We start from the raw sequence: 13,251 nt of genomic DNA on the forward strand, positions 1-13,251 counted from the left end.
CACTAACCAGTCTCTTGTAAGCTCATCCAGGCACACTGGCTTTGAATCCATATGCCTACTTATTCATATTTCTAGTCCTGTACTTTATCCTAGAGTTTGAACTTGCATATCCATTTATCTACTGAACATGACATCTACTCACTTTGGTGCTTCCTGTATATGTTGGACTCAATATGCCCAAAATGTAAAACCTGATATTTTTTCCAGTCTTTCTTGTTTAGTAACCTTTTCCATCTCAATAGACATCTATTCCAATCTTCCTGCTGGCCAGAAATTTGAAGTCCACGTTGACTCTTGACTCTTGTCTTTCCCTCACTATTCTCATCTACGGGCCGTGGAAAACCTGCTGGTGCTACTTTCAGAATACATGCGCAATCCAATGTGTCTCAACATGTCCAGTGATACTCCCTCCAAGGCATCATCACCTCTTCCTGAAATACTTCAGTAACCTCCTAACTGCTCTCTACTTGTTCCTTTTCCCTTGCAGAAGTGATTTTCAACACAATGGGCAGAGCCATCCATTAGAACTTAAATCATATCTTGCTACTCTTTACTGAAAACTTTTCTTTTTCCTTAAAGTTACAAAGTCCTTCTGAAGGCCTGTATAGGCCTGTGTGGTTGGTCTCTTTCTCCTGCTCTGTCTCATCTCTTGCTATTCTATCTCTCCCTCACTCTTAGTCCATCTACCCACAAAGATCTCCTTTGCCCATCCTGACGCCTGTCAGGGGTGCTGTTGTCTGAGGTACTTTGCTCTGGCACTTCCTTCTGTTGGGAATGTACAAGATGTAGCTGGTTCCCTCCCCTCTTCCAAGTTATTGCTCAGTTGTCAGCTTTCAGTGACACCCTGGCATTCCAGTTACTACTGGAACCTGCCCCAGCCCACTCTGTACCCTGTATCTATCTTACCCTCTGCATTCTTTTCTTCTTGTCATAGCCCTTATTACCTTCTGGCATGAATATATTAATTTCCTTCTTATTATGTTTGATGTTATTGTCTTCTGGGAGTATAAACTCCGCAAGCCAAAGGTCTGTTTGGTAATCAGCCATGCTTTCCAGGCTCCTAGAGGGCTACACATTGTCTAAATTGAAAAAAATGAATAAATCAGAGAGCTGCACAAGCCTTGCTGATTCCACATGTCAGATGGAGGAAGTGATAATACTTCCAGTTTCTAAGTAAGAATTTTATATAGCTTATTAGATATTTCTGTGTCCCAAAGGGTCTTGTCCATACTGTGCCCCTATGGGAGACAACCAACATTTTTTTGCAGGGAAGGGGTACTGGGGATTGAACTCAGGGGCACTCGACCACTGAGCCACATCCCTAGACCTATTTTGCATTTTATTTAGAGACAAGGTCTCACTGAGTTGCTTAGTGCCTCGCTGTTGCTGAGGCTGGCTTTGTACTGGCAATCCTCCTGCCTCCACTTCCTGGAGCCACTGGGATTATAGGCAAGTGTCACCACACCCAGCAACAACCAACTTTTCAGATTTATCTCTTCTTCAACATCCTTCCCAGAAGCAGTGGCTCTGCTCTTCCCTCTTGGGGACCCTCACTCTGCTTACTCAGAGCCCTCTGACCCCCTGCATTCCTACTCACCACTTCTTAATGTTCACCCCCTTAGAAGGCAGGGTAGAGTACAAGTCTGATGATTTAAGCATACCCTTGAATTTTCTCTCTCAATTCTTATTTTTTACCCCCAACTTTAATCCATCTTTTTATGCATAAAGATAAAGTTTTCTACCCGAGGAGAATTGTTGTATCACTTTGCTGAAAGATTATACTCACTCTTTCTCATCTTGTCAAATTATCCTGTAATAGGTAAGAGCAGTTATATTAACTCAATTTCAAGCAGTGTATAGAATTCAGTACTGACAGGCTCTTTTTTTTAGTATAGGCCCAGGTAGGGATATGCCATGCCAGGCGGACATTCTCTTCAGAGGTGGAACTGAAGCTGAGCATCAGGCTTTAAGCATAGGTTCAAGGACAAAGCAAATGAGGACACCATAAAGTCAGCAGCCAGTTCTGCAAAAGATTCCAAAAAGACTCCAAAAGTTAATAACCAGAGTAATGAGAGCATTTTCTTGTATAAATGCCACCATAGTACACAGAGAGAACCTAAGGGGCTGAAAGCAATTGCAGAAAAAAAATCTCAAGGCAATTTCATACTATAGATAGTTATTTCATCAGTCTATTACCAGAGACAAAACTACTGAAAGGAGTATCATCTACCCATTTGTATACCATGATCATCCTCATGGGTATATACTCTTCAGAATCCCAGGGATTGTAAAGTCCAAGTGATTCATAAATGTCCCTATTATCAGGATAGATAAGCTAGGAAACATAATTGTATTCTGCTATTCTTACAGTAGTACTAACAGTCCCAAGTTTAAATGGAAGTCAAATTTGGTGGTGAAGCATCTTTAGTTAGTAAAAGTTTCTTCATCAGATGATGATCAGTAGAATATATGCTTCATTGAGGTGTGGAATCTTTCTCATTTTCTTCACTGCTGTATCCCTGGGGGATAGACTGGTGCTTAGTACATAGTAGACACTCAGTAAATATTTGTTAAATTAATTAGTAAATCCTCCAATGATCAATCTGCCATTGATTTAAAATTCAATATGTTCCTCTTAGCATTATCAATGATGTAGGAAATGATGTTGAGATCGTATATCACACTTCTCAGTGATCTCCTTTTGTCATCTAAGGGTTAGTTCAACTATCTGTTGGGACTGGTATAAGACAGTGAAATTTCTAGTCAAAACATCTGGGTAGCAACTTGTTAAGAGCCCTCTTAGGATATTTTTCAAAAAAAAAAAAAACTAGAGCTGACATGGAATGTCATTTCATCTGGATTCAATTCCCTTGAAGGACAGATATGTGCCTTTTGTTTAGAGAGAAAAATTAGGATGAGTTTGAACTTTCACTCAAACCTGATGCCCTTGAACTGGCCTTGTGTCAGCTGACTACATCACTGACATATACCAGAAATAGGGGAGTGGGCGTGCTGTGGAGGACTGGGCTGGAAGCCTTGACCTCAGGATTATTGGGTGATTTCCACCTTGAACTAGACATGTGGCTTTCCAATATCACTGTTTTAACCTTATGATACTATAGTTCCTCTATTTGTAAACTATCATTCCCTCATGGAAATTGGGATAAAAATGCCTGCCTGTTTACCTTATAGGATATTTAGAAATTCCAAATAAGATGCATTTATATCACTTTATTGATTGAAAAGTTGTATACAAATACATGGGAAATTCTGAATAGAGCTAAAACGCAATCAATCAGAAAGAGATTAGAGACTACGTATGTTAATTTTGCAAAAGTAATATTGGTTAGCAGAGCCATGAATTTTCAAAGAAAGAATAAGGATAAAGAAACAATTCAAATATTCTAAAACCAAGGACAGCCCCACCTCCAAATGTAGACCCACACAGAAGAAGTCAGCCTCTGCTGAATCAGCCAGGATGGGAGATATCAATAATCAAGACAATGCAAGCAATGCTGGATTTTAAATTTGATCCAGATTTGAAGTGAGCATACACAAGAAATGATTTTATTGAAGTCATATATATTGGGTCTTAGAGATGAAATCTGGAGGTTAGCAGCTATTTAATGTTGAGCTTTCAGCTGTGTTTCCAGAGGCATCTTGAAGGTTGTAGGTGGGGAAGGCAATAATTCTTGAGACATGCATTTGCTGCAAAGCAGACATATGGAACTTTTGCACTCTTTCATATGAACACTCTTTCATAGAAACACTCTCACAATAGAATTATCACTCTTTAAAAATTTTTTTCGTCTTAACCCTAGAAAGGTGATATTAAATTGACTAGCTGGTAAAATCTTAGTATTCTGGCTTTTTATTTTATATCTGGTTTCATGTTTGCCCTTTATGAATCAAATACAAATCTGTATTTATAGCAATAGAAGTGCAGAGTTCTATAATTCTGGTCTTGAATTCTCTAACAGTGTTATGTACCATCAAACATGTTGATTATTTTGGAAGTTGAAATCCATAGATATAATTTTTATTCCTTCTGAAATTGTGGGATATAATTAAAAAAAAAACAGATTTTTGCTGCTGTTATTGTGAACTTACCAAATCAACTAGGACTTAACATTCAGCAAGTTGAAATGCTGATTTCCTTGACAGCATTGGAAAATTGTTCATTAATTTCATTTTCATTATTTTGCTTTGAGGTGGGGTATTGCTCATTGGAGATTTGGGAGGCTTTTTTTTCTGCAAAGAGTAGTTTCAAAACTCTTGAGTGCCAGCCTCTCCAATGAGTTCCAGGAACACTGGGGGAAGCACGACAGACATGGACTTTAGCACCCACAGTTTTCGGGAGTACTTTTCTGTTTTTTCTAATTCTGAGTGAAAATGCTCCATACTTCCTTGTTCCCACTATTTAGTCCACAAGGTTTATCTGGTCAAGGAATACACAGTTCAGGGAATGAGGCAGTGACAGGCGATGGACCACACAGCTGACGTCACACACACTAGCTTTGGTGGAAGAAGGAAGGGGGTCGGAAGTTCATTCTATCTGTTGTTATTCTGAAACTGGAGCTCATGAAAAAAGTTAGGTTTTTGCGTTTTTGATTTAAAAAAATAACATGATCATTATAAGAACATTTGTAAAATACAGAGTAAACTACAATGAATAATAATTGCTTTTAATTCTATAACAAGGGAGAATTAGAGTAGTTTTTGATTTACCTCTTCTCATGACAAATTATATTTATATTTAAGTGGAAAAAACAAATTGGTGTTTTTCCACTTAAAGTATCTTGAACTTTTTCCCCAGGACATTGATTATTTTCTAAAATATAGTATATTATGTAGGTGCCAAATTTATTTAACCAGTTTCTTACTGTGACATAATTGCTCTTTAGTAGTTTTCACATTATAAACAATGATGGTGTGAATATCATTAAAGATAAAATTCACATGTATTAAAAAATGATTTCGTTTGTATGAAGTTCAAGAAATAAAACTTCTGAGTCAAGTGTCACAGGTATTTCATGCTCATTACCCAATATGTAAATTAATATAACATTCACTTTGTTAAATGGATAGATCCTTTTATTAATGATTTTCCTTAAACAGTGTTTATAGCTTTTTTTTTTTCTTTGTGCTACTGGGAATTGAACCCAGGGCCTTGTGCATGCAAGGCAAGCACTCTGCCAACTGAGCTACATCCCCAGCTGTTTCCAGCTTTTTATCTTAAATTTATTATCTGTCATAACTTAAACAATTGCATATTTGTTGAATTTGGGTGGAAAAAAGAGCACCATAATACCCAAAGCAAAACACATCAAAATGTAACTGTGCAACTGGGGATGGGGGATGAATGAAAATAATATTATTAGCTCATGTCATTTCACATTCCTTATGCCGAAACAGACTCTGACATTTTAGCTGGCATTTTTATTAAGGCAGGGAAATATATTTCAAGTGCAGGGCATGGGGTCTCTATGCTTTTTTTTCCATAGTCATCAGTTGATGGACTTTATTTTTATTATAATGTTCTCTGTGCTGCATAAAGTAGCATTTTAGAGGAAGAGTTTATTTTATTATATTTTGTTCAATTAATGTCTTCCCTTTGACATTATTTTCAATTATTAAGAAAAATACCCTCTTGGATTTTCCCCACATAAACTATACAATTAACGAGGCTAGTTTTTTGTGCTCTGAACACAAACCCCTCACTGTGCAACTTTGCTGGTAAATTTTCTCCCACTTTCCTCAAGCAAACATTCTTGGAATGATTTCCAGGCAATTCCACAATTGATGTTCCAAAGTACCAAAGAGAACTAACTTTGTAACAATGAAACAGGGAATTCAGAAACGACTTGGTGAAATAGCAAGAGAAGGTTTTGTTATTTATTTCTCTGTTGTAAACAGGGAAAAACAAACCCTATTCTGACTTTGCTTTTCTTTTGCCCTTCCCTCCTTTTTAGTGCTCTGCGGAGGAGGTGAGAGCTTTCTGTGCACCAGTGGGATCTGTGTCCCTCGGAAGCTACAGTGTAATGGCTACAACGACTGTGACGACTGGAGTGACGAGGCTCATTGCAGTATGTGACCAGCTGTGTGGGTCTGTTTGGGTGGACAGGGATTCTATTTGGGGCCTAGAAACCCAAGCCATTCCACTATCAAATCCTGACAGCCACCGCCTTTTCAGCATTTCATGGACCGCTTTGTGTTTGCCTTTCAGGAGTGAACCAACTAATGTGTTTATCTCACCCCAGAGTGACAATATTGTGTTTGCATGGTTTTATTAAGAACTCAATAGCTAGATACTACATTGGAACCAATCAGTGATTGAAAAGATTTTTCCATAAATCTCCTAAAATTGGGAGAAGGTTTTGGATTTATTTTGTTTGGGTGAGGAATTTTGTTTTAGATTTTAAGCTTTTTGAGTATAATGGCTGATGGGATCTTTTAAAAGAACACTTTTAAAGGAAATTTTTTCCTATAAACTAAAACAAACAAGATTCAAAGCATTTTTTAAAAATGCTTCTTCTATATTGGAAATAGTCAATGGCATTAAACATCCTCACTTTACTAAATGGACTTGATTAGTTATTTTGAATGAATTGGCCAGTGGTTTGTCCAATATAGCTTTAGATTTCAAGTTATTTTGTACTTATGCACCAGACAGAAGGGGAAAACTAGCCTGGAGAATTACACTGCGTGATCTGTATTCAAAACAGACCGATGTGTGATTGTGTTTTAATTGGTTTTTAATGGGTATATAACCAGACATAGTTAGCATGAGAAGAGTGTTTTTACTTCCCGTGAGAATCACCAAGGCTTTATAAGAACTCCAGATGGCTGACCTCGATTGAGAGATTCCTCTAGTCTGTTTGCTGAGTGACCAACTCTTCTACCTGAAGGGTTAGGATGGTTATTTGTCAGAATTCCGGACAGGCAGTATATTGTAATAACATTTCAACTTAGTGGTTTCCAAAATTAGGTTCCATAGAACCTGAGTCTTGAAACATGCGTGAGGAAAAAAAAGTTTGGAAATGCTCTCAGAGTTACCTTTTAGAGAGTTTATAATACTTGTTTGTTTCTTAAATATTCTAACTAATCTTGCAGTTTAATATAAAACATTAATTTTGCTTAACCTGGTATGTCCTCAGATTTTTTTCCTCATGTGAAATCTCACCTTTTTTATGCATTTATTTATTTTGCATAATACCTAGCATTCCACGGCACTCCTATTATGCCACACATAATTTAGGAAATGTTTTCAGTAAGACATTTGAATTGTTTTACAATGTGGAATTCTCTCTTTAGAAAAACCTATGACATAATTTTATAGGAAAAACATTTTATAGGAGATATATTTACATTGGGGACTATTTCTGAAACCTTAGCAGAAAATATTCAATGAAACAGCCACAACAGGGATTTCTGAAAGATTCAATTGAATTACATCTAATTTATGTGAGTTGTGGTGAAATCTCTTTTTTATTTCAAAGGTGGCCTGTGTTTTATCATTATTCAAATTCTACCTGTCCCCACTCCCTGTGGTGGGACAATGCTATTTCATCATTTTGTTCTCCGTGGTTCTAAGCGTGGTAGTTTGAAGTATTTTCTGCTGCACTTGTTGAGATTGAACTTGAAGGGGTCACTTATCCTAATCACCAACAGGACAAGTAGGTTTTACCATTATGGAAGGTATTTAGCCATGTCTTAGAAAGGTGTGAACTTTCCTCATGAACATGCTTTAGAAATCATCTGGTTTGGTTTATTGAGGAATTGTGTCCCTTCAGAAATTTCTGTAGGAAAACCCTTGGTCAGACATAGAAGACTTCATATGCACTTGTCTCTGACCTTAAAAAGACATTTGTGCCCAAGCTTGACATTCAATGTGTGGGCGATTCTACATGAATATTCACAGAAGGGAAGGTACCATGCTCCTGTTGTCACCACCCTGCAGGGAAGGAGTCTGAATGAGGGCTTGCATGCAAATTGGAGCATGAACATGGTCCCAGAGATGGTCTTGAGGGGAGAAGGAAGTTTTGCTGAGTATGCTCAGTGAGAAGCAGAAGAAAATGTTAGTTTGTAAGATTCTGGCAGGTAAACGGGCAGAGGGTTGCCAGAAGAGATCATGCACATATGAATTAGCTGCAGAAATGGTCTCTAGTAAGTACTTGTCTACTTTTCTAAAATATGGGCCAAATTAGGTAATTTGTACAGTTTGTTGAATCGTTAATTTAGTTTTAGTCATATTCAAGGGAAGGAAGGGAAAGGACTTATTTGTGAATTACTCAATTGACTTCCAGAAGCATTTTCCCATGTGATTTGATTTAATCATCAGCACTGGAGATATTATCTATTCTTTCTTGTATGGATGAAGAGCCAGAGCTTAGAGTGATGAATACATTTGAAAGAATTTGAAGTGCTAGATTTCAACCCCATCTTGAATGGTTCCATATCTAATGCTGTTTTCTCTCCTTTAGGCTGCCTTGGACTTTTCCTTGTCATTAAATTTCAGATTTGGTAAATGATTATATTCTGGTCATTCATATGACAAGAAAACGTTTATCTATTCTGGATACTCTATTACACTTTAGGAAGTAATGGTCTATTATGGTGGCACTTCAGGTGTCTGTGACTTCACTGATTTTTCCCCTTAACTAATTTTGTCTTATATGTCAGCTTTTCTTAAGTATTTATTGAATGAAAAGATTTCCAACCACCTGGAACAACTTTAGTAGTTTAAGAGAAAGATTTTTGAAACTTAAGAAAACTAAAAAATTTAAGCCCTGTGACCTGAGGCATGCTTCTTCTCTAACCCTGGCTTACCTTAGCATCAAGGCTGACAGCCTATTAGCATCTCTGGGAACCTCTGCATCCAGGGATTCTGATTCATTTGGTCTGGAGTTGGTCTGTACTTTTGCAAAGCTGCCCAAGTAATTCTAACATGCAGCCAGATTTGAAACCACTGCTCTAGAAGATATCTGGTATCTTCTGTGGCTAGCATTCCATATAATCTTTTGATTCTATGATCAAATCTTAGAACTGTACCTGAATGTATATAGATTTTTTAAAACCTCAAGAAAGATGTTTGCCTTGGGGAAAAATATAATTGCTACAAAATCTGCATACCTTGTACCATAAAACCACTGTGTTAGGGTTCTCTAGAGGAACAGAATCAACAGGAAGTATGATTATAAAAAGGGAATTTATTAGAATGGCTTACACGATCAGAAGCTGGATAGTCCACAATGACCGTCTGCAGGCTGGAGAGCGGGAGGAACCAGTAGCTATGCAATCCAAGAGGCAGAAGCCCCAGAACAAGAAGGATCAACGGTGCTACCCTATTCTGAGACCAAGGCTTCTGGAAACTACCTGGAGAATCACTGGTTCGTTTTGGAAGAGTGAAAAAGAGAGAGTCCAATATCCTCAGACAATCAAAGCAGCAATCAAGAACCCATTCGAGTAGAGATGAGCTTGCTTCTGTGTCTGCTTCCTTGTTCTTCCAATTTTATTCCATCCTATTAGGCGGTACTGCCCACGCTTAGGGAGGATCTCCACTTCAGTTCACTATCCCACATTCCAATCACTCATCGACATGCCTTCATTGACACACCCAGAAACCTCTGAATCATCAGCATCTCTTAATCCAATCAAGTTGACAATTCAAATTAACCATTACAACCACTATCAAATACTTTTGGAAATAATTTGTTCTGAATTTTTAATAAAATTGGTGGATATATTTTTGAAGATGGTGGTTACCTAATTATAATGAGTACACTACAGTATGGTGTTAATACTTTGTTTTTGAGTCAGGTTGCCTACATATCTATCCAGATACTCAATCTCTCTGTGCTTCAATATCATCAGTGAAGTGGGAACAAAACTCTCTAGCATTGAATCTTTGCATATAAAGCATGTACAGCAATGTGTGTCTTGCAGTAAGTCTCAAAGAGTATTAGGATTTATGGTTGAGATTATCTTTGTTGTTACTATTGTTCTTATTCTCTCTGCCACCTCCACCCAGTATCTCTCATTTCTAGGGTGCAGAAGATGATCACTGGAAGTCATGGAACTGTTGCTAAAGGTCAGGTGATATGTGATAGGGAGGCATAAGCACTAAAATAAGCACAATGATTTTAAAAGCAGCACCACATAAAGCTATTTTTGAAAGAAGGCAACTAAATAGAACAAAAGAAAAATTGATATTCAAATATATTTTCAGGTCATCAAAAGTTAATATAGTTACTATAATCCTTTTATCAAGACAGGGATGCAAGTAAATGCTAGAAAGATTTTTATCAAAATAACAAAAAGATCTCATTCGTTTTGTTAAAGATGAAGCTTCAACTGTTTGCAAAATCCACTTTTGTGTAGTGGTGATCTAATTATACTGAGTCAATCAAACTACTGAATACTCTTGAATTCCAATTATGTATGGAGCATGTTATAGATAACCCAATAAGTAAACATGCTAAGACATGGTTTCTTTCTTCATGAGGATGTTAATCTAATCAGAAAAATAATATATAAACATAAGAACTACTAAATCTGGTATTTTAAAACAGCAATACAAGAAATGCCACAAAGCCAAACAAGATTGATGTGTTATGAGCAGAGAAGAAGGGGAGATCACCAGGAGCTGGTTTTGTAGAGAAGCTGGTAGGACTAAAGTCAGGCCTTGCCCTCGGGAGTACTCCACAACGGTGGTTCTCAATCCTCTAGATGACATTTTGCAATGAACGGAGACATTTTTGACAACTACAGGGATGAGGAGAGATGCTAGTGGTATTCAGTGGGTAAAGGCTAAGGGTGCTACTAAACATCCTACAGTGTCCAGGGCAGCCATCCTCAACCCAATGAAGAATTAACTCAGTCCCAAATGTCAACAGTACTGCAGTTGAACAGCTTTCCTCCAGAGGTAGGGTTGATAATAGGAAGAATCCAGGGAATCATGACACCTGATTTTTTCACAGCTCTGATGTTAATTGGCTAAGCAATGGTGGGCAAACCATTGAACCTCTCTGACCATCTCACAGCAACAGGGTTAGATGAAATGTTTTTTGGTCCCATCTGTTTTGAACATTCTGTGGGTGGAAATTGAGCCTCCATATTTCTTGAGTTGAGGCAACATATTTGTTTATGGAGTTACAGAAACTGAGAAAATTCAATGAAGCACTTGTTTAAAAGCCTTCTTGTTTCTTAGTTTTCTTAATGATAATTTTGAGGGACAAAAGTTCACACGAGTTTCTAAACTGAAATAAATATCAACATGTAAGAACCTCAGAAGAAATGTTTTGCAGCAAGATCTTAACAAAAAAAAGCTGTATGTAGAAAAACCTTAGTCATGTAAAATTATGCTCATATTGAGCAAGAAAATTGCAGCAAGCACCTTTTGAAAATTTTGATTTGTTGGCCTCAAATTGCGCTGACAACATCTTTTCAGTTCAAATAAACATTGATTCCAATAAAAGGAGGCACTGTGATCTTTGCTGTTTGCTGTGTGTTTCTGACTGTGCAGTGCCTCTGGTTAAGGTTTTGAGTGTTTGCTAATCACACAGACCTTAGGGAAGTAACAAGTTGTTTTCCAAATTCAACTAATTTTGTGTCAAACTTCTGAAAAGGGCTCCTAACCAAGGAAGTAATAACAGTGGAAAGTTAAATTTGCACCTGTGTGAATAATGAAGATTAAAAAAAAAAAAAAACGCCTGTGTCCTTCCCATTTATGTAATCATTTAATAAAAAGAGCACTAATTTTAAAAATACCTACAATGAGGCCTCAAAGAGGACCTATAAACCTTTGAAAATGTTTGGTGTGTTCTCTTGTTACTCAGATTCTGAAAGGAGTATTTGATTCCCCAGTATTCCTACCATCAAAAAAACATGAGGTGCACTGTTTAAAAGAAATTTAACTCATATGGTTAAATCTACCAATCCATCCCTCCCAACTCCAGGGGTGGGGTAATGTACTTTTGCACTGAAAATCAAGTTGAGATACCTTTTTTTTCTGTTTATCACTGATACTAACATTGATTCCAGACTTCCCACAAGAGTAATTGAGATTAAAATAGAACCAAAGCCTAAAAGACCTTTTAAAATTTTTAATGGAAATGTATATATCTCAATTCTCAAATCCCTCAAATTTGCCCAGTGAAGATAAAAACCAGTGTCATTACCTTTCTGGACTCAACTGTTAGGCGTCCCATTTAGCAGTGGGGTGCCGGATGGGGAGATAGCGCCCTCTGCTGAGGGGAGGAATTAGTGCAGTAAAGGCCATAGCTAGAACCTCTTAGTTCTTGTATTTTACATTAAATATGGCCATCTTCATTTGAAAAATTTTCATACTGGGAGAAGTAAAAAAGTAAAAAGTACTTATCAAATTCTGTATGTGTGTAATTGTGAACATATGTGTACACATGTGTATTTTTTGTGTGTACTTACACTCATCTTACTGAAGATGTTGCACAGATGATCTCTAAAACCATTCCATTTCTAAAATGATGTGGTTCTAAAAGTTTTAAATTGTTCTTTTTAGAATGCTTTTTCCTGAAATAGACATTTATGATTCAAGTATACATAAATGTAACATTTTGATGTAGCTAATAGTTTAACTGATCAATGTCAAAGGCTTTGCCTCCTCTAACTGACATAATTGCACATATTTATGGGGTACCATGTGAAAATTCAATACGTGCATCCATTATATAGTGATAAAGTTAAGGAATTATCATTTTCATCTTTTTTTATTATTTGAAGAATACCTTATTAGTTTCCTTACTCAAACCCATGTAGTTCATACCTTGCATATTTAATACAGTGCATTACCTCTGTATGAATGGAAAAAAGTTTAAGTGTAATATTTCTAGACCAATATGGCTGTCAATTTCTGTACAATGCCAACTCTACACGGTAAACTGGGATACTTCTTCCAAAGTTGACAACACAGCTAAAGTTTCCAAAAATTCAAATTATTTGTTTATGTATATGTATTTAAATTTATATAAAATGGGCAATAATAACAATATGTAATGCATCCACAGCAGCAGTAGCAGAAGCTATTGAGATTCTGCAGTCATCTGAACAAAATTATAAAGATATCCAGCACACTTCATTAAAAAATGGCAGGGAGTAAAAAACAAAAAACAAAACCCAACAAAACAACCAAGTTCCGTTACTGTTGTGATACCTGGCACCATTTTTTAAAAATTAGCTTTTCATCTGAAAAGAAAACATTCTAGAGTAACATCT

General features: G+C 36.8%; 1 protein-coding gene across 1 annotated transcript in view; it reads left to right on the forward strand.

The window, feature by feature from the left end:
- The window catches only part of Corin (corin, serine peptidase), a 283,207-nt gene that overhangs the window by 192,976 nt on the left and 76,980 nt on the right, over positions 1 to 13,251 (forward strand). Inside the window, 1 exon segment of the mRNA XM_047567531.1 lies at positions 5,973 to 6,086. Within this exon segment, the coding sequence (XP_047423487.1) occupies positions 5,973 to 6,086 (114 nt within the window).

Source organism: Sciurus carolinensis, chromosome 10 (assembly GCF_902686445.1).
Source record: "Sciurus carolinensis chromosome 10, mSciCar1.2, whole genome shotgun sequence".
NCBI lineage: Eukaryota > Metazoa > Chordata > Mammalia > Rodentia > Sciuridae > Sciurus > Sciurus carolinensis.